The sequence below is a fragment of the Xenopus tropicalis genome, chromosome 1 (assembly GCF_000004195.4).
Source record: "Xenopus tropicalis strain Nigerian chromosome 1, UCB_Xtro_10.0, whole genome shotgun sequence".
In the NCBI taxonomy this organism is placed as follows: Eukaryota; Metazoa; Chordata; class Amphibia; order Anura; family Pipidae; genus Xenopus; species Xenopus tropicalis.
The window spans coordinates 48,801,162-48,823,712 of record NC_030677.2 but is presented as its reverse complement, the minus strand read 5'-3'; the positions used below and the strand labels follow the sequence as shown (position 1 = coordinate 48,823,712).

General features: G+C 39.6%; 1 protein-coding gene across 3 annotated transcripts in view; it reads left to right on the top strand.

The window, feature by feature from the left end:
- The window catches only part of galnt7 (polypeptide N-acetylgalactosaminyltransferase 7), a 70,982-nt gene extending 48,839 nt beyond the window's left edge, over window positions 1–22,143 (top strand). Inside the window, exons 5-13 of one of the 3 annotated variants that reach the window (XM_012958738.3) lie at window positions 1,950–2,080; window positions 2,416–2,495; window positions 5,449–5,631; window positions 9,183–9,300; window positions 9,624–9,746; window positions 12,564–12,782; window positions 13,287–13,385; window positions 14,998–15,126; window positions 15,833–22,143. In XM_012958738.3, coding sequence (XP_012814192.2) covers window positions 1,950–2,080; window positions 2,416–2,495; window positions 5,449–5,631; window positions 9,183–9,300; window positions 9,624–9,746; window positions 12,564–12,782; window positions 13,287–13,385; window positions 14,998–15,126; window positions 15,833–15,970 — 1,220 coding nt within the window. In that variant the 3' untranslated portion in view covers window positions 15,971–22,143. 3 annotated transcript variants of the gene reach the window in all.
- Window positions 22,144–22,551: the final 408 nt, after the last annotated feature.

The window sequence follows — 22,551 nt, the reverse complement described above, 5'->3', positions numbered from 1 at the left end:
ATAGGTACTATGTTGTTGGCAGTATGTCTTTCAGTGAGTTGTTGGCAAGGAAAAGGTTAAAGGATTTATGTTATCGTTGTTATGGTCCTCTAAGACCTTAAAAAACCCTTCCCTAGCAATGGGGGCTTTAAACATCTAGATACTGATCCTGTGGGCAATTCTACTGTTCCCCCTACCTGCTTACTATTTCATTGGGTTATATATGCATCCATAAGCCTGAACAGTGAGCTGGTAGAAAATCAGGTTTCCCCTTCTATTCACAGATGTAATTGTCAGCATTTCTCAGATTTGCTCATAGAGACTCTATGACAAGTCACTTACATCGCTATGCACAAACATGCAAAGTAGCATATCTCTTATTACTTGTTACAGATATAGGGATTTTAAAAACTGAATTTGGTTAAAAATCCTCCAGCCCAGGGATTTAAAGGAAAAGGAGATTTACTGGGAGTGCCAGTTTGTTAGGTACCCCCAGTGATGCATAGTTCCTGTCTCCACATGGGCCAAACTTGACCTTGCATGGAGGATCCTGGGTCCAATTTTTATAGAAGTGGAGTGTGGGCCCAGGGTTCATGTGACCAAAAGTCACATGATTTAAGGATTCAGTTCGGCCAGACGCTTGGATTCGGTGTGATCCCAATCCCGCTGAAAAATGCCGAATCTTGGCCAAATCCTGGATTCGGTGCATCCCTAGTGTTGATAATGTACCAACATATTCCACAGCACTGTACAATTCATTCCTTCTCAAATCTTTCCACTTTGCCCTTTCCCTTACTCCCTGGGTTCCCCGACTATTTCTCATTCCCCTTTATTCCCACATCAAGCTTTGACCCATTCTTTTTTCTCTTACCCATTCTTCCTTTCTGTGCTTTTCATTCTGCCGTACTGACTCTGATACACCATCGTACATCTGTTAACTGCACTGCTGGCTGTATCCAGGGGTGGAGGTTAAAATCTTGTTTGAAGAGCAGTTTTAAATTGCTCTGAATCTTTCCTCATTCATTTCAGTGGCAATAGCTGGAACCCAGAGATAAGCTTGCCACTCTCAAACGCTGATAAGTGCATTTTAGAGCTACAAGTTGCACCCTTGGGTCCAGGAGATTATCATTCCAATTGAGGGGGCTTGGAATATGAGCAATTGGTTGCCCTCTGAGCTTGAAATTCACTGGGTGACAAAACACACTGAATTGCCCAGTGTGCAGTTACTCTTAATTAGTCTGAAGTTGATTTAATTAACTGGCGTGATCATATTCTAATCAACCCCTGCTAGCATTGCTTTTACTGGAACTGAGCCAGTAGCTGCCTTGTATTTAAATTGCCCATCAGACCCCACTTTGCATATCACTTACACCATGAATAGAGATGTCTCTTGCTATTAAAGCATGCAAGGATTATGGAAATGAGCAAAGCAACTGTGAATAGGCCATCAGATGCATTTCTTCTTGTTCTCTTTTAGTGCAAATGGCACTGCTGTGATCTTTCATGAAGCAGGATTGAGGGCTCACTGTGCCATACATGTGCTAATGCCTTTGGAAGTGCCTGTTTGTGCAGTCAGCTTGTTCCATATGAGCATGGCTGTGTAAGATGAAGCTGAAGTGAAGTTTTGCTATAAGGCTAATGTCAGACAGCGCTGATTCTTGTCCTGTCAATAAACACAGACTGAGAATTTGCTAATCCGCTAAGCTATGATGGCTCCTGTGGCAGCGCCTATAGGCACTGCAACGGCCTTGGTGCAGACACACAGTGGATTTCAGCGAGAAAAAGCATATTTGCGCATTTCTGTATTTAACTCTGCTCCATGTTTCTGCACCAAGGCCAATGCAATGCAATACTGTGCAGACGCAGCCACGCCATTGGATTTGCTGATTTTTAGCCAGCATTTATCCTTAGGCCAAGAATCAGCCCCATCTGACTGTAGCCTAATGGCATGGGATTTCATCTGTTTGCAGAACATCTAAAAGGCCGACTGGATGAATACCTTAAGCAGTGGAATGGCCTTGTGAAGGTTTTCAGAAATGAGCGGAGAGAAGGGTTGATCCAGGCCAGAAGCATCGGAGCAGAGAAAGCAAAACTTGGACAGGTAAGAAGGAAAGGATCTGGCTCACATACCCCATCCCTTTTCCTGTAGGACAGAAATAACAGTCTTGCTGTGAGCAAAACTGGGAGGAAACACTTTCAAGTTTAAGATTTGTGATACTGATATTTTAACAAGTGCCCCTTTACTTGAAAGTGTTTCCTCCCTTTACCCTTTATGAACAGTCTGCATAGTAATGCAGCTAATTGCACAGCAGCCATTGGCCACTCAGCACTGCCCCAGCAAATAATACACCCAGTACAGCATGCAGTTATATCCTATATACCATGCTTTTGCAACTCCTAAACTTTCTTTGATTATATTTCATTGTTTTTGTTTAGGTTTTGATTTATCTAGATGCACATTGTGAGGTGGGAATTAACTGGTATGCACCATTAATAGCACCCATAGCCAAAGACAGGTAAAGTACAACACTGTAGTCAATCCGTTAAATTTGAAAATACTGTACTTTCTAAGATGTATGGTGTATACTGCCATTTAAAGGTTTAGCAAATCTCTCCATTAAGGCATGGTCACCACAAAGGGTGCATTTGTCACTTCTATGTGAAAAGTTTTCCTCTATCCCATTATAAAAATTTGGAACCAAGGGTAAAAATATACAGGGGGCCATGGACTCCATGGTCCTGACAGCTGTGATCCAGAATGCATGGCACCTGAGATTTGGCAGTAAAGGGTTCTTTTTTGTCATTTGAATCACCAAGCCATGCGTATACTAAATGGAGATCTGTAGTGTTCAGCAGTATACTTTCTCTTTAAATGGCAATATACACCCCAGTACAAAATAAACCTAATAAATATAGATTTTATTTTATAATAAATGTGTAAAATGTTTGTTTATTATAATATTTGTGTGTTTTATTAGTAATATTGTAGTTTTTATTTAGTAAGAAAAATAAGATTGCACAAATAAGATTTACACAAATTGGTGTATATGTGCAATCTTATTTTTCTTACTTAATGAAAAGCAAAAATACTTTACTATAGTGGGGCATATCTCTTATGTGGCATGCAGTATGCTTTTGATGCAGGGGAGAGAAATAGGTATAACCATGCTGGGGAATAGTATATCTGCAGATGAAACTGGGAGTTAAAGGAATACTGTCTGGGAAAACATGTCAAAACACATCAGTTAATAGAGCTTCCCCAGCAGAATCCTGCATTGAAAGCCATTTTTCAAAAACACAAACAGATTTATTAATATTTAATTTTGAAATTTCACATGGGGCTAGCCATATTCTTTATTTCCCAGGGTGCCACAGCCATGTGACCTGTGCTCTGATAAACTTCAGTGTCACTTTACTGCTGAGCTGCAAGTTGGGGTGATATCTCCCCCCTCCCAGCAGCCGATCAGCAGAATAATTGGAAGGGAGCAAGATAGCAGCAAATATCAGAATAGCACTCAATAGTAAGAAGTCCAGCTTGGGACTCTTCCAGTTACATGGGAGTAGAGGTCCCCATACACGGTAAGATCCGCTCGCTTGGTGAGATCACCAAGCGAGCGGATCTTCCCCCGATATCCCCACCTATGGGTGGGCGATATCAGGGAGCTTGAAGTTAAAAAAAAAAAAAATAATCCAATCGTTTGGCCCTGGATTAGTCGGTTCGGGGACTGCATTAACGAGCCGATGCGGCCCCCGATCCGACTGAATCTTTTAACCTGGCCGATCGATATCTGCCCAATTTCAGGCCAGATATCGGTCAGCCAGTCCGCTTGTTTTTGCCCCTACACGGGCAGATAAGCTGCCGGCAGCTATTATCGGCCCATGTATGGGGGCCTTAAATTACCTGAAAGTAGTTCTAATGTGTAGGGCTGGCTCCTTCTGAAAACTCGGGCACAGTGCACTGAGATGGCGCCTACACACCAATATTACAACTAAAATAAAAATTTGTTGGTTTAAGAATAAAATTTTAAATGGTAAAGTAATTTATTTTCTATTGTAAACAGTGTCATTTAGAAATACAAAGTATACCAAAAAATCATGACAGTATCCCTTTAAGTACATTTTGATCTGCAGTTATGGCTAAGGTGGGCTGAGCAGTTTGTTATACTCAGGAGAGCACTGACTTTCATGCAGATAAGCTTGCAAATGACATTAATGAAATGCTCACACACTGACAGGTATTGTTTCTCTCTCTCACTCACTTATCCTCTTTTTTTGTATGCATTTCTTCACCTTTCTATTGTTTCTTATTTGAGAGGAAGGGAAGTGATAATTAGAGGGGTTGTCCCTTTGTACTCTGCAGTCAGTAGGACATTATAAAATACTGGCCCATATTTGTGTGCAAAAGCCAATCCCATTTCTAGCTTTCCCCTACCATAAGCAATCCCTTTCCATCAAGTTGAGTAAAGTGAAGCAATGTTAGAAGAGAATATTGGCAAAAATTAAATATGTACAATATATAGCAGCTGTCCAATTTTATAGTTAGAGAGGGAGACTGTCTCTGGTCATCTGTACAACCTACATGCAGATAGAACCTAATCTACCTCTGGGCATCTGCAGGCAAAAAGCCTTTATGAGTATATTATATTAATTAAAACCAGAGCAGAGCCATGTTTCTTTTGCATCATCCTGCTCTGATAGCTAAAATGTTGCAGAAATATGTCACAAATGTTCCCGTTGCAGTGAAGTTCTACTTTATTGTAGCTTCCCTATTACTGTACTGTAAAAATGTATTGTGCTGCATTTGCAGAAGCACTATATAAATTAGGAAAGCACTGAATCCAGGATTGGTTTGGCAAGATTCAGATTTGGCTGAATTCTAAGAGGGAATTTATCAGAATTCAAGATCACTTTTTTGCCTTAAGTCATGGAATAATGTGATCTCTAACAGGGCCCCTAGGCCACTTGACTCGCCTACCCACAAGCACATCCCTCACCTTCCTATACTGCTGTTCTCGCAGTTCTCCTGATTGCCACCACTGGGGATCCAGTCCCCAGCCAGCGGGCAGCATTCCAACCTGCATGTCTTTGGTGGCCTAGGCTTGGGCCTTTGTGGCCTGCCCTCAAATATGGGCCTGATCTCTAATATATTCTAGTTTGTTTTTTCAAACTTGAATTTTCAAGAACTATCAAATAAAAAAAAAAAAACACAAATTCTAATAAAAAAGACTGTTACCTAGCATCTGTTGAGCACAAATGGGTCAAGAAAGTAAAGCAGCATGGATACACTGGAGTAAGGGCTCCCTGGATTCTGTTTCTACTGTCTGTGACTTGTCTTTTTTTCTTTTGCTGTGTTTCTAAACAAGTGGTTCTGGGGCAAGTTTTACACTATTTAATAAATATCTATTTTTTTCTTCATTTTTTTTTTGGTTTCTTTTTGTTTGATGTTTTCTCTTCTTTGGGACGTGGCAGAACTGCTTGCACTGTTCCTCTCATAGATTACATTGATGGCAATTTGTATACCATTGAGCCGCAGCAAGGTGGGGATGAAGATGGTTTTGCTCGTGGGGCCTGGGACTGGAGCATGTTGTGGAAGCGTATTCCATTAACCGTCAGAGAAAAGGCCAAAAGAAAGCATAAAACTGAGCCGTATTGGTAAATGATGTTGTTCATATTTCAGCTTCACATTTGTCTAAATATTATTTTTTTTTTGTTTTGTTTTTTTTTCTCCCCTTTTCTTTTCCATATTTCTTGCCCTGTCATGTGTTTGTCCTCCACTTCATCCTCCACTTCATCCTGTAATACCACAACTTCGCAGAACCATATGCACTGTGCCCCTGATAGATGTCATAGATGGTAACACTTATGAGTTAATACCACAAGCGGGAGGTGATGAAGATGGGTTTGCTAGAGGAGCATGGGATTGGAGTATGCTTTGGAAACGGGTGCCATTGACCAGCAGAGAGAAGGCGCACAGAAAAGCAAAAACTGAGCCATATCGGTAATCATTAAACCATTTACAGGTTATGTGCCTACTGATAACTTAACTAACATGCCTCCTTCCGCCTTTCTTTGGCTAATGTCACACCTAGTGGATTTTCCACCCGTTCATGGCTGGTTCCTGTTGGCTCCAATGGGAAATATGAGGATGTGCACGTGTCAGTACTTTCATGTGTTTCCTATTTGGGACCCTGAAAAGCAGTTGCAAGTAGAGGAAGCATTAGGTGTAACATTAGCCTTACACTTTCTGTGCAGTTCACTTAGCATCAGGTATCGCTAATAAGGCTCGCCCATGAGAGCTTCTAGTGCCATGTGAGCAGTACAGTGTAACCCATTGCCCTGTTTTTAGCACATACTGGGCCTAAAGAGCCCACAATCTGCACAGCTATTTATGGTAGACAAACACTAGTTATAGGACTCGCTGCCAGTCTGCAGTCTCCCATAAGCCTAGCTTTGTAAATGGCCCTTACTTTGCTGAACTCATATGCTCTAGTATTCAATTTTATTTCTACTACAGGTATGGGATCCCTTATCTGGAAACCTGTTATCTAGAATGTTCTGAATTACAGAAAACCCATCTCCCATAGACTTCATAATAAGCAAATAATTCTAATTTTTAAAAATGATTTCATTTTTCTCTGTAATAATAAAACAGAACTTTATACTTGATCCCAACTAAGATGTAATTATTCCTTATTGGAGGCAAAGCAAGCCTATTGGGTTTATTCAATATTTAAATTATTTTTAGCAGACTTAAGTTATGGAGCTCCAAATTATAGAAAGATCCCTTATCCATAATACCACAAGCATTCTGGATAACAGGTCCCATACCTGTATTTCAAATTTAAATCTTAAATAAAATATAATTTTAATTCAGTTTACATTAGGGATCAGCATAAAATCACGGGTGTTTAGCAACTTTCTTTCCAAAACTCTTGTTAAAAGTCTATCATTTTAGCTAAGTGTAACTTTTCTCTTCACCACTACCTCCAAATGCCAATTTTTGTATGCTTCAATATATAGAGTATATAAGCTTCTACCAGTCTGGTATATTTCTAAGGAGTATCTTAAAAATATAAATCCTTTTTAAATTGTGTGTCATAAAGTCAGTGCATATTAATGTATAATCAAAGATTTCCAGTATGTATATTTTTATTTATAAAGCTCTACTTACAGTACAGTAGAACAATATATTAATACCACAGGGGGTTATTAAAATAATAGAAATACAAAGTATAATAATAAATACAAGGTACAGTTGTAATAAGTTAAGAATCGAAGAGACAAGCAGATGAAGGTCCCAGTCCCATAGAGCTTACAATCTACGGATTACAATTTACAGACACAAATGGGAGAGTAATAGTTGCTGCAGTGCTAGTTCTAAGATCAGATGCTGTGCCATTGCTCCAAGAGTCTGAGTTTAGTTCTGAAAAGACAGAGGGAGCATTCTCTCCGTAGGAAATCGGGGAAGGCATTCCTAGCAAGGGAGAAAGGTTCAAGGTGGGAAAAGGCAGCAGTAGTGGGGGGTGCAACCAAGCAGTTGCTCTGAGAGGAGTAGAGAAGTCATCCAGGAACGTATGAGAATGTATAAGCACAGGCAGGGTTCATAGTAAATGGCTATGGAGTGTTTTCTAACCCCTCTCACCCCCTGTTATGCGTAACATTGCTTTGAAGCCTGCAGTGTAGTATACATACTGTAGTATCCATTACTCAGGTCACAAAGTGCTGTGTATAAAGGCAAAATCCATGCAGGACTATCCCCAAACCATTTGTGGGCATCCCATTAGGTTTGTTAAAATTACAGAACATGTTCTTAGCTGTGGTTCTGCTTGTTGTTACCATCAGCTATATTTTCAACTCATCTGTCTTTTTTTTTACAAGTTGCAGGTTTTTTGTTAGTTGTCCTTTTCATGATGATCTACAATATTAAAGGGAAATTCACTTTACAAATACATTAACTTTATTGCCTCTCTATTATACTTTTCTCCAGCTTGTGGTATAAAGTGATAGTCAGTGACCCTGGCAACTAAATAAACTTATCTAAGGCCTTTATACAATTATTCTTGGTAATACTTCTTCTCTTTATATTTCTCTCTTATTCATTTTATATTCTGAATTCCAAACCTCTAACTGGTTGCTAGGGAAGGTAAGCCCGAGCAGCCAAAAGAATCAAAAGTCGAAAAAATGTAGACGAATTGCTTATTTTCTAAGAATGCTATCTAAAATGTAATCGTAGAGTGAATTACCCCTTTAATGGTTTATTGGCATGTATTATTCCTGCTACATTCCTTTAGTAGACTGCATCGCACACATTGATGAGTAAACTGGCACTGCATTTTACTGTGGACATGCAGATGTCTGTACTATTTATTTACTAAATCAGACAGTTGCCTTTAGATATTTCTCCATGTGATTATTGCATGAGTTCCCTGATCTCCACCACAATAAGATTTACACTATATGGCCAAATGAATGTGGACGCCCCCTTTTAATGATTGGAATTGGCTATTAAATCCACACCTATCATTGCCAACCCAGGTGCCACTACATCTTTTGGTGACACTTGACAATTCCATGCTTCCTACTTTGTGTCAATAGTTTGGAGAAAGTTTTTTCATGTTCAGCCGGATAAAGCCCTAATGCATTAAAGACTGTACACCATTGATTTGCAAAGATGGTAGATTGGGGGTGGAAGAATGGGACTGACCAACATGGTTCCTTGACCCCAACCCAACTGGGATCTATGGGATAAATTGGAACTTCCATGTGAGCTAAGCCAGGTCCCCAACATCAATGCCTATCCTCACTAATAACATTGTGGTTGACTGTAAGCAAATCCTACCAACAGCTAGTGCAAAGCCTTTCCAGAAGGGCATAAAGTTGTTAATGCCCCTTAGTTTTGGGATTATGTGTTAGGCAGGCAGGTGTCCACAAACTTTAGGCCATATAGTGCAGATGTTTGCAAGCATCTTCCAATAAACCTTATGTAGCAGGCTTCCAAATCATTGGTAATCAGCACATGATCGATAATCACAGCAAGGATGTCATAAAACTCTGGAAGATTGTGTTGAGGGAGATCATGGGGAGAGCTGTACTCTCTGCAGGTTCAGCTCAACTTTGTCAGGTGTTTTTTTTTTTTTTTAGTATTGTAAGGCGTTCAATTTACTGTATTTAATCCATGATACATTTACATTGGTTACTTGTAGGTCCCCTGCAATGGCTGGAGGCCTGTTTGCCATTGAGCGAGATTATTTTTTCGAACTAGGTCTTTATGATCCAGGTTTGCAGATCTGGGGTGGTGAAAATTTTGAAATTTCCTACAAGGCAAGTAGCTCAAAAGATTTATATTTACTTCTGTGTCAGACCAGCTATTCAGCTTCTGATTTAATCCATCTAATGTTGCTGTGGACTGTAGTAGTGGAACAATGCAGTATTTTATTCCAGCTTTCTTTGTGTTAAATGGGTGGTATACAAAAATACTTTGCACAAGGTAGTATTGTAATTCAGCAGATATGTTCTTTCAAGGAAAAAGTAAATGTTTTGTTTGTATCATTTTGATTATTAATTTGTTTCATAATATCAAGTTTTTACCACTTCTTTGACATTTATTTGAAGAAAATGACCAAATCTTACTGTTGCTATTTCAGATATGGCAATGTGGAGGAAAATTGTTGTTTACTCCCTGTTCTCGTGTAGGACACATTTACCGTCTACATGGATGGCAAGGAAACCCTACTCCTGTCTATGTTGGAGCTTCTCCAACGCTGAAGGTAAGTTTCTGTAAAAGACTAATAATCATTTGTGTGGGTAAGCACAAAGGCCTACTATATCTATCTGTCAGGTCCCTAAGGCTTTCAGATTTTGGTGGTTCAGCACATGAACTCCATTAGCCACTGACAAGAGTACAGATATATGAAAATATCATACAAATCATCTTACTATTGTTGCAAGGATTGCTGGGACACAGATAAGCGTCTGTCCCAAGTCTCACAAGCTTATTGGTCTCCAGGTCTTTCCAGAATAGCTTAAAGAAAAAATGATTTTTCCTAACACTTACTCTCACTGCCATTTAGGCTGGGGCTCCAGTCACTACTTTAGGATTTGCAGTTTGGGAACCTTTGCTAATGGTTATGGCACAAAGCATCCTTTAGTCACTCCAGCTCAGTTGGAAAGAAAAGAGCTTGGTTGTCACCGTGAGCTATTAAATCACACATTTGTGGACAATGCCCGGCTGTTGTGATGTGCTGGTCTCCAGCTCAAGACCTACTGGTAGATCATGGTCTGCCATGGGCACTCCAGTTGTCAGGTGTATAGACACCTCTCCTTCTGTACAAGGAAAATAAATAGCAGCATTAAAGCTATACTATTTTTCTTCTTTCCCATGCTGGAATTTTTCTGGCCTACGTGGTAGAGGGCTGATAATGGAAGCCAGTTTTAATCACCCCTTTTTAAACCACACTCACTTTAAACCACACCCATTTTATCACGAGAGCTTTTAAGACCATACCCACATTTATGGTGGTAGCGCAGCAAAAACCCAAATGGTTTGTGCTCACTGCAGGGGCTTAAAGGTGTAAACAATACAGGAGCTTAATGGTGTGAACGTGCCAGGGTTTTACTGGTGTGAATAATGCAGGTACTTAAAGCCTGAATCTGAGGTGTAAACAATGCAGAGACAAGTTAATCTCAGTACTGATACAATTGAAAGGTTACACAAAGGTAAGGAGTCACAGCAGTCACTGCATAAAGATGTAAAATCTGAGTTTTACTGGATACATGACTGCAATCCAACCTGTTGCTTGTTTGCATAACTTTGTCCTGATGGGTCCAAGGATGTCATATTAGAGCACAGACATTCCCTGGTTTGGTGTATCCTTAGCAAGAAAGATGTTTTTAAATTCTGCCACTTAGTAGTTCAAATAGAAGGCTTTATTTTATGACTATTGAAGCTGCATAATGAAGGGCAACGGCACACATAGCAGTTCTTGACTTACAGTTCCGTGGGTGACACACCAGCCGGCATCGCTCCCCAGTTTTCATGTGGAATGGCAGGTGCAGGGGACTGCTGCTAAACCAAGTGAAAGTGATTCCAGGTGTCGCCTCCCTACAATAAGATTCCTAAAACTGCTTTGTGTGCTATAGTCCTAACAATATACAAATGCAAATCTCGCAATATTGCTTATAGTATTTCAAGTTTTCATGAAAACATATATTTTTTTTCTGTAAATACATGTATGAGCAGTGAGATAAATTTCCATATAACTTGTTTTCCTGTATGTGTCTTACAAAACAAGGTGTCCTTACAGAAACACAACAAGTATTGTCAGGATAATGTAGATGCTGCTTTAAGGGTAAATCTCTTCATAATAGTCTCAGGCAGAGGTAGTTATCTTGCCACAGCTTGTCACTGCTTTATCACATTCTTACAAGTAATTACACTACACTATAGGAACGTGGCATGTTGAAATGCTTTCAAAATATGAGGAAAACTGTAGATTCTTAATTTTCTATATTTATATCTGTCTCCTCTCTGTATTTTCTTGATAACAGTCTTTAATATGATATTCCTTTATATTGCTGCTACAAGAACCTAGCAATGTACCATACCTGACATGTATTAGACAGATGCACTTGTATTAGACCTGTATATTAGACAGATGCACTTGTATAAGATGTGTGTTGGACACATGCAAGATATACCGTGTTAGGGGAGGGGGGAGCCTCCCCTAAGGAACTTTTAATGAGTCCTGTGTCCTGTCTGAAAATGGCTGCACCCAGTATACCCCTGAGGCACAGTAACACAGCCCCTGCACTAGAGTTTAGTTGGTGGGCATATTGGTAAATACCAATGGGCCTTATTTGCTTACAATTGAAGATTCATATCTGTGTGTACAGCAACAAGTGATATTCACGATTTGTCTGTCCTTGGGTTAAAGGCTGTGATTACAGTTCGCTTCCTGCAGAGATGCCTCCCAGAAAAGCTAGCTGAAAGGATATTCCTTTGCTACAGGGCAGCACTAAAATCAGTAGGAATGGTTGCACTAGAGAGAGAATGAGAAGAGCACAACGTCTGCAGTCCAAGGATAACCCCTACAGTCATTCTGAAAGGGGCTTAGTCCCTGGCTGGTGTGTGCTTATAGCTGTATTCTGTTGTTACAGCTTATATTTGGCCCCAGCAAAGCCCCTGTGTCTGCAAAAGAGCTGCTGTTTGTTATGACCTATGTGTTTATTGGCTTAATCAGTTTGCTGCCCTTGTATGCATCCTGCAGTTAATGTAGTGCTTTATCCTCATTAATCCTCATTTTATCTTCTTAAATAGTAAGATGTGATACATTTTCAGATGGGCATTAAAGATGATGCAGGTTCAAAATACAGTTTCTATAAATGAAACATTGCTGTATATGAGTGAAAAAGGGGTGACGTAGCATAGTGGCATTACCCACCATCCACAGGCAGCTCAGCAGCCGTAGTTTTGTAATAGCTTTAGCACCATATCCAGCCTTTGGGGTGTTTCTCTTGATGGTCAGTCATCCTTTTATATTATGATTTGATTCACCTAAATAGAAATGTGTTTGCTTATTTGACAGAATTATATTAGAGTGGTGGAGGTCTGGTGGGATGAATACAAAGATTATTTCTATGCCAGTCGTCCAGAAACCAAAGCTCTTCCCTACGGGGACATTGGTCCACTGAAGAAGTTCCGTGAGGATCACAACTGCAAAAGCTTTAAATGGTTCATGGAGGAAATTGCGTATGATATCACCAAATACTTTCCACTTCCACCTAAAAATGTTGAATGGGGAGAGGTGAGTACTGTCTTGCTAGAATACTTTATTGTGGTATTCTCATTGTGGTATTCTCTTAGCTCTGTGTCACTTTGGTGTTGGCCAGTCACCTAGTGAATAGACCCTAGAGTGCTAGTGCTTTTGAGAATCTTTGTTTTTTATACACAACCCCACTTTCTTTCTTTTTTTATTATAAACTCGCTTTTCACCCCCACAAAACAACAATACATACCAGGCTGTACTGTTAAGGTAGTGCTTATGTAACAATTACATAATATGGCCCCGGACTGGGATTCAAAATAGGCCCTGGCATTTCTAGTACACAGAGGCCCAAACAGCCCCCCACAGGTACAATAAATAGTAACTGTACATGGCATCTGGCATTTGCCAAAATCCACAGATTGCTGGTCAGGCCTAAATGTGACTGTGAATGAATGTGAAACCTTTATATGGGCCGATACAATGCAGTTGCTGAAAATATTAATTAGTATCTGTTTGCTGTGTTAATAACTCTTTTTCCACCAGATTAGAGGCTTTGAGACGAATTACTGCATTGACAGTATGGGCCATACCAACGGAGGGATTGTGGAACTGGGGGGATGCCACAGAATGGGAGGAAATCAAGTAAGATACGTTTAGAGTTAAATCTTTAATTACATGACTTTTGTTTGCACGATGAGTTCTTATATTTAGACACAGAGTTTCAATATAAATCCAAAAGATCTTAAACAGATTAAACTATTTAAACTCCAGGCTTCCTGCACCCAGCCCAGACAATGTAGCTGTGGAGCCTTCCCTTTTTAACTTGGTAATGAATAACAATTAACACAAGGGTCACATATATAATTGTATGTATGTATAACTTTATTTATAAAGCGCCACAAGGGTACGCAGCGCTGTACAGTCTTACAATATACAGAATTACACACAGGGAGGACAAGTGTTATAATAAATATAATATATAAGTATAAATACACAGGGAATAAGTGCCATGTGGTAAGAGACTCAGTAGGAAGGAGGTCCCTGCCCCGTAGAGCTTACAGACTAAGTGGTTGGGTAACATACAGGCACATTATTCTTTAACTGACCCTGTATGCAGTAGTAATGTCATGGAAGGAATTTCTACCTAAGGTGGTCATACAAATTAATATCCACTGAGGTCTTAATGTGTATCCCGATATGCCCACCTAAGGTTAGCACCGGATTTCTCTTTATGGGCGCCCAGAGGCCAGCCCCATTATCCACCCCCATCGGGATTGCACATGGGCTCTGTATGGGAGCAAATTTAAATGTGGCTGGACGGCATGCCACCCCAAAATTATGCCACCCTAAACCCGGGTCTTTGTGGCCCCGCCACAAATCCAGGCCTGCCTAAGGTGGGCGATATCGGGCTAATTCGATCGTTTGGCCCTAGGGTACAGGATGCGTATAGGAGTTGACAGACCGAGGACGGAATAATGGAGCCGATTTATTTGACCTATGTTTACTTTCTATTTTGTTCATCTTTGCCTTGGGGTTGACCAGTTGGTGCTAACTGGCTACTAGATTCACAGATAGCCGAATTCCCCTGTGGTGATGCCACAGGATCACATATCACAGTAAATCTCCTTGTTAAAGAGGATTATATAATATATTATATATATATTTAATATACCATTTAGTAGGCCGCTAGAATACTGTTTGTATGAGTGGGTACTTTCAACCAGTCCCAGTGTGCCAGCTGTGCTCTAAGGCAATAATGGAAACATTGGAGGCCAGGTATTCATCACATAAGAAGGGACATAAATCTAAACATTATAAGCAGCTCATTAATTTTGTAGGGCCAAATGTCTCCACAGCCTTACCTTTTGAGAGAATTTGTCAGGTAGAAAAACTGGGAACGACTATTGTTAAGCTTCCTCATAACACTTTTTCCAAGAGACAAACTAATTATGCTTGCCAAATATGCTGGAATCTTTAATATTTTCGTATTACTGTTTCTTTAAAGTAACTCTTCTAAATCCAGAAGTGGGAGAAGGATGGTAGTGAGAGTTAAAACAAAAAAATGATCCACTAGTGCTTCATAATAAAGAAGCAAGTGAAAGAAAGAAGAAATGGAAATGTTGACATTATCCGTACAAGCTGTATCTGTTGTATTCATGTTGAACCTAGGGCTATGTAGCCCCTTTAATGCTGTTCTGCACCGTCACTATTAATGCACTGTTTGTTTCATTTTTGTAATTGATTTTCATTTTAGCTTTTCCGTATAAATGAAGCAAATCAGTTGATGCAGTATGATCAGTGTCTCTATAAAGGGCCGGATGGCACGCAGGTCATGCTTACACACTGTAATTTAAAAGAATTCTTGGAATGGCAGTACTTTAAGGTAGGTTCTGTGTATTTATTATGTTGGGTTGAAAACCCCACAGACTGTTCTTCCACTTCACTTATTCTTCCGCTTTTTCCTCTTATTATTATTCTTAGCGCCCCCCCATTTTCTAAACGCTACTCCTCCTACAGTTTTAGGGGTACAACACCCAAACTCTCCACCACTTCTTCGCCCTATAGCGGAGCAGGTTGCTTGTGCCTTTCTAAGCGATCCCACCCCCTGTCTTTTTTTGGCGCCCCCCCAAACACCCCAATTTTCCCATTGACTTTGACAGGGAAGTTTTTCAAACTGCAGCCACACTAACCGCTTTGAAGCTACACCCCCGAAACTTGAATAACATAATCATAGGGTCACCCCGAATGAAACAGCGACATTTGTTGGATAACCCAAAGTGGGAGGGGCCCACAACAGCCAATCAAATTTCACCCCTTGACTTTAATCAGGAAATTGAAACTGCTGCCAATCTTACAGCTTTGAGGCTACACTCCCCAAACTTTTACTATCCAGGTGACATAGTATTAGAAAATAGTAGATTAATATGGTGATGGGGCTGACCTTATCATGATAGTCTGTGTATCTTCCAGTATATTGCTGCCCACAAGCTAGAAATCCCACTAGCAGTAGCATGCTGTATTTGAGTTTGTAGTATCTGTAATTTTGTTTGCATATTAAAACTAATATTTCCATACGAATTTATCCCTAGAACATGCACCGATTCCTCCACATTTCTACAGGAAAGTGCTTAGATCGTTCAGAGGTTCTCCACCAAGTGTTCCTATCAGACTGTGACGCAAACAAACCCACTCAGAAATGGGAAATGAATAACATCCTTGGGGTATAAGCCTAGCGACTGTCTGCCAGAGGATGGCCTGACACCTGCTGCAATGAAGAACTATGTACAGCCTGCAGTCTTCTCACTTCAGCGAAGGAACTGGGACACCTAGAAGATTCTGATAGTGTCACCCTGCAGTTAATGTTTACAAGACTGCTTTTACCTTAAACCTTTTTAGATGTTTACATCATCTTGTTTCAAGATAATGATAGTCAAAGTGCTTTTAGCTTTGTTTAGAGGAACAGAGCTAAAGACAATTATTTTTTTGGGATTCTTCTCAGGGGCTAAAAGGTAGATTTTATCTCACACTTGAAAATGATTTGCTTAGCTGGACATTCGTGTTATTTTAGGTGATTGCATTGATCTTGATTTTTGTTTCTCTATTTTTTTTTTTTTTTTTTCTTCAGTGCACTGCCACAGTTTCTTTTAGCGATGGTGGCCTTTTGTCTGTGCTGCTGTTTTGAATGGGCAAATTGGAAAAATCTTAGTGCCTCTGCCATTTCCCTAAATATCTATGGTAACTGTGTAACAGTGAAGTCTGAAAGGAACTCCATTATTCCGTTTTAGCCCATTACCTATATGTGAAAAGTGTCAAGATTGCCGCTGCTTTGGGAGCAAAGAATGGGCAGGTAACCCTGCAACACGGGTGCTAAATACTTGGGCATTCTGCTCCAATCTATGTGTCTGAATCAGACCAGAATTCCTCCTTCCAGTTGTATAGCATTTATCAGCACTGAGCTGTGCAACAAAGCATTGGAAAGGAAAGCTTTAGCTAAAGGGCATGATGGCCGTACATTGCTTTTATGTATCTCTGTATAGTTTAATAATCCAGTTGCCAACCTTTAACCAAAACCATTTGAAGAAAAGCATCTTACGCTGTTAAAGCAGTTTATCAAAGAGAGAGAGAAAGAATATCAGTTAAATGTATTTCCCTTTCGGTACAAGGCTCTAAACCGTTCAGTACAGTATCTCCTAATGTGTTGTAGGTTATACTACAATTCATTCTAAGCTTTAATGGTGCATATATCACCGCAGTGATGGTTGATATTATGCAGGAGAACGCTCCCCGCTTTCTGTGCTAAATCTAGCTCTGGGCAATGGCAGGTTGCACAATAATTGTGCCTCACAGTGCATGTTTGTGTTCATCCATATACATTAACTTGTATTTTTGTTCTTTTCTTAGTGGGCACTATCTCCTCTTATTCTCTGCTTCTTACAAATTCTAGTTTTTTAAGGCAAATTATTTTTATCAAATGGTTTTGGGAAATGTTATGTTCCTTATTTTGAATTAGTGATCATTCTGTTGAGGTCTTGATTTGCAATTTTCCTTTATGGTTCTAATGCTAAAGAATGCAGTGTTCGTGGGCCAGACTACATTCCCTTCAAGCAGAATAGCATAGCGCTTCATTGTACAGTAGTATTGTACGCAACACTGTATACAATTTTCAAGCACAAGGACAAATTTTTTTATCATGTTGATAGTGTCCCTTTACATTTATAGGCAACTTAGCCGTAGCTAAGACATGGGCCACCATAGGGGACCTTTCTGGTGCACTTTCAAACCAGTCCTATGGCTCCTGTGCCAGTGGGATAAATAATAAGGTAGTGCCAGGGATTCTACAGAATGCCACATGAATGGCAAGTTAGCATTTGTTGAGAAACATAAGAATTGCCTTCCTTAGCTGAAACCGTTGCTATGATGCTGCATACACGTAGTGCTCACTATATCTTATATTTGTCTCTAAGGAAGATGTTGGGCAGTGAGGGGCAGTGAAGTAGTATTAACGTTACTATTTCCCTGCAAACATATATGGTCTTCATTGTTTTCAGGACAGTTGGAGAAAAGAGAAGTTCCATAACGGCATTGAAATCCCATTATGTTAATATAATCTAACAACCTTAACCAGATTATCCCCGGGGGGGTAAAATGAAAATGACGTTTTCCCTCGCTTTGCCAAATGAGACTCCTTAATCCTCTTATAGGAAATAATAGCATTTTACCCTGCCCGAGCTGGGGAATACATTTCAGTCATTTTTTTGGCCGGAGTTAATGTTGGATATTTTTTGTTTTTCTTTTTTAAATAGGGCAAATTGTTGCAAATGTAGTTTTGTAAATATGCAAACTCCATAAAATCTGCAAATTTAGGCCATTTTCCCCCAACTTTGACCCATTATTTTGAGGCCAGTAGGGCAGTGAATGAGTATTTCTAGCCAAATGCAACATATGTATGATGAGATTCTCAGATCTGCTCCTCCCAGGCAAACCAAACCAACCTGTGGGCAAAATTGTTTTTAGTAGCTTTTTCACTGCCTCATGGTTGGTACATTCCTACTCCTTTTATTCTTAATTAGCCTACTTTTGTGGGGTTGTATATTTTCCTCTGAATTGGGTGGGGGTACGTAATATATATTTTATTTCTTACATTAAAAGGGGCATTATTTTATTCACTCAAAAAATGTACCATCCTTAAAATGTTGGCCAATCATTGGATTCAGCCCATGAGCAAAGAACGGTATATCAAACGTGTATTTGATAGGTAAACCTTCAGGAACGACAATATTCTTGTTTAATATTGCATATGAGGGTGGGCATGCCTGTTCCAAAATGTCTACTAGTAAAGTAAATTAGACAGCCCTGGAACGTTATTATGACTAGGACAAGACACTTGGTTGGTTTGTACAATGATGGCTATTTCATTGGAGGGAAATGCAGCCCAAACAGCCGTCACATATGTGCAATAAAATAGCGGTTACATTGTTACAATTTTAATCAATGTATTCTCCCTCTGTAATGGGACCAAATGGGTTCACAAGATGGCAAAGCAGTCATTCCATGATCTGTATGCCCTTTCCCTTGCCTTGCCCTTTTGTGGCATTGTAACTTTTTTTTTTTAAATAGCCATTCCTCATAGTAGATGCTGCATGGAAACAACCTTCAATTTCATTTATGAAAATATATATTGTATTAAAGGCAGAGCATGTCAGCCTGCTGCTCCCGGGCTATTGTTGCACTACAGTTGCACACTGTCCCATTGGCTGACACATAGTTGGATTTAAGCAAGCAGCTTATAAGGCAGTGGTCGAGTCTCTGCTTTTATATCATTATATCAGCAATTTCATAACTGATACGAGCAATAGATTCACCTTCCTGTACAATAAATATCCAGAATTAGTAAAAGCACCCATGGAAACCTAACAAACCCGCAGTACATGCCGAATCCAGTTGATTCAATCTGCAGGTTATTAACAACTAATATATTAAACAACCACAATTACAAATTAAAAAGCAGAAGCCAACCCTAGAATCAGGCTGGACAAACACTAAATATTTGTCAGAATCAGCTGAGATCTACAATTATTCCACATTGGTGCTAGAAGTCCATTACATTCCTCTGTACAAGTGACCAAATACCGAGCCACGTTTTATTAAAGATACAGTCTCATTATGATCAGCTGTCTGATTTATGCCCTATTAAAGGAGACGTGTACCCTACACATAACATAACAAGTTGATAAACTTGCTCACAGTGCTTTTCTGATCATTTGTTATATATATGTATATACAAATATACAATGTAAATTGCACAATTTTAATTATTTTTAATTTCTACACTCCTAATGTCATGAAGGTGTAACCTAAGCCAGAGTAGGGACAGGCAGAATGGCAACAGCTTAGTTTACTGAAAGGAATGGTCTCCTGATGTTTCCTCGCTCAGTTCTGTCGCTTCTGGCATACTAAGACAAATGCCACACTTGGCAAAGAAATACAGGCCAAGTATTGCCCCTGCGTTGAATCAGCGCTGTTATGTGTCTGTAGAACTGAGCAGGGTACCTTTCTGTTCTGGGCCAACTGGCCTTGGGGGATGGGAAGAGGGGGAACTCAGGATATACCTTATGAAGTGTTACTGAAGTTTGAACTGCTACTATCACGACCTCTAAAAAATGTAAATGCAAAAGTGCTCAGAAGAGCATTCTGAGTCATTTGACATTGTTATATCACAGGGTATATGTCCCCTTTAATGGGTGCAAACACATGTATTCCTGAAACATTGCTCTGCAGCATTGCTGTCCAACTTTGTCCATGTAGTGGGCCAGTTATGCACAACACTGCATATTTGGGGGGCCAGATTATAAGAAAAATACTATATCGTCCAAAGAGATCAGTGGAGCTCTTGAGCAGTCTGGGAGCCATATAGACCATATGAAGGGCCACATTTCGCTTGTGCTCTACAGTGTTTTCCATGTAGCTCTTCTTCAGGCAGATGTGCATTTTATTGAGCCAGTTCTGTTTTTGTCCCTTTGTACATTGCACTTTTATATTTTAGTACAAGTCTGTTGCACAATTGAAGACACAGGTAACAACTTAAGTTTTTGTTACAGGCTGAACAACTTGTAGCACATTTATTGCTCAGACTCACAATATTCTGTAGCAGCTTTTCCAAAAAAAAATGTATGTGGCTTCAAGGTGTAAATTTTTCTAATAATAATTGTACAGATTCCTTTGCTCATTAGGTTCATGTATCAGTGGCATTGGGGTTTATGTATTTTGTAACTAGATTAGCCATAAGCATTAACAACTCATTAGTGAATTGATTAATGTCCCCTGTCTGGTAATTGCTTTATGTTTATATCACTCCTCCTACACCACTCCTACTATAAAGATGCTTCTTACTGGTCACTATACTAAGTAACAGTGTATGTTTAAGGGAAATGTTCACTTGGAACTAAGTTGCCAAATCGGTTTTTGGTTTTTTTTTTTGGCTCCAGTTGATGCTGTGGGTCTTCGATGCAAGACTCCATTTAAAGGAGCAGTAACATCAAAAACTGAAAGTGTATAAAAGTAATTACAATAAAATGTACTGCTGGGAGAAACGGCACAGGTTACATAACAGATAAGCACTGTAGAATATAATGGGGGTTTTATCTGATATCTGCTAAGTAACCTGTTCCTTTTCTCCTTTAAATGGCTGCCCCCATGGCTATAGAGCAGCTGGTTTATAACTATAATAGGGTTTCTGAGGCAAACACACCAGTTGTACCAGTGCAGGGCAACAGTGCATTATATTGTAATTACTTATATGCACTTTCATTTTTTGGTGTTACTGTTCCTTTAAGACAAATCTTTTAGATGGATGGAACACTAACCATATATACTGCAATTACTGGATATACTGGAAATTCCATCCTCTGCTCCACGCTTTTGTATGTATGCTTGCTGGGACGAAGGCAAAAAAGGAATGGGATACCCTGCCAATGGATGCCCACCATGTGGGAGAGAGGTTTCCTCCAAAGGCAGTATTGCCAGATGTGTTCCCTCACTCGCAATCTCTTTGCTCCAATCTGTTTATCCTCTTCTTTGTAGGTTTCATAAATAGGGGTTAAATTATCTACATGTTGAATGTCAGTTTTGTGTGTTGATTAACTTATTTTGTAATCTAATTTAAATACGAATTATACGGGACTGCGACCTTAACTCCTTAGCTGCTAGGAGAGGCGGAGAAATCACAAAGCATCTTATTGGGAGGAAGATGTACTGACCGAAAGCAATACTTTTACCGTACCATAAATAAAATGGACAAAACCAAAGAAATTCACATGTATAGAGTTCTGGGAGATGTTCCAATGGAAATATTTTCTATTCTCTAGTAGCAAAGGCGTTAAGGACAAATAAACATATCTAGACTGACCACGGGACTGTCTAGGATATAGGAAAACATGATTCCACTTGTCTTTACTGTATGTAGATAAATGAGTACACATGGATTAAATATTGATACACACGTGAGAAAGAAAACATCATTTGATGCTTTGGTTATTCCATTGTGTCATGCACTGTGCGTTCATGTAAGGAAGGATGGGGATTTGTGCAATGCAAGCTATCTGTGAATTCCATTGTGTATATTCCTACAGCAAATCCTATCCTGTGAGTGGGGACTGTATGGAAAGGGGTTTCTTACACTTCTCTGGAACAAATCTCATCCTTTTGCTTTGTAACTCCAGAACATCACTATGCATTTCTACTCATTTTTTTATGTTTGATTTATGCAGATTTTGATACACTGTATGTTTCTGTAGAAATTGTACAAATACAGAAAATTTTATTAGGGATATATTTGGAATTTCAATGTTAATTCTGGGGGTTGCTTGTTTTTCTAGACACGATAATAAATATTTTAATTGCTTCTGTGTTTCTTGCACGCATTCATTTGTATCAGTGCATTCCTGTTCCTAGGGCTATTGTACATAGAGTAGTTACAGGACCCATACAAGTACTGGCATAAGAAAGGAAACAAATCAACGAATGCTGGAAATTTGCTCTAATCCAGTGCTTCCTGATGTGCTAGGTGTTGTGTTAGGGAACCGCACCCCTCAATCACTGGGTTGGGTACAAAAAAAGTTGCCTTTATAACCTGAGCCTCACTGGCATACTAATCCCTACTTTCTAAAGATCATGGCTGCTATCTTTGTTAAGGATGGATTTGGCTTCAAAATGACCAAATCTGAACCAAACTCTCTGCGAGCATACATGGGCCGACTATAGCTGCCGATATCGATCCCTTGGACCGATTCGGCAGCTAATCGGCCCGTGT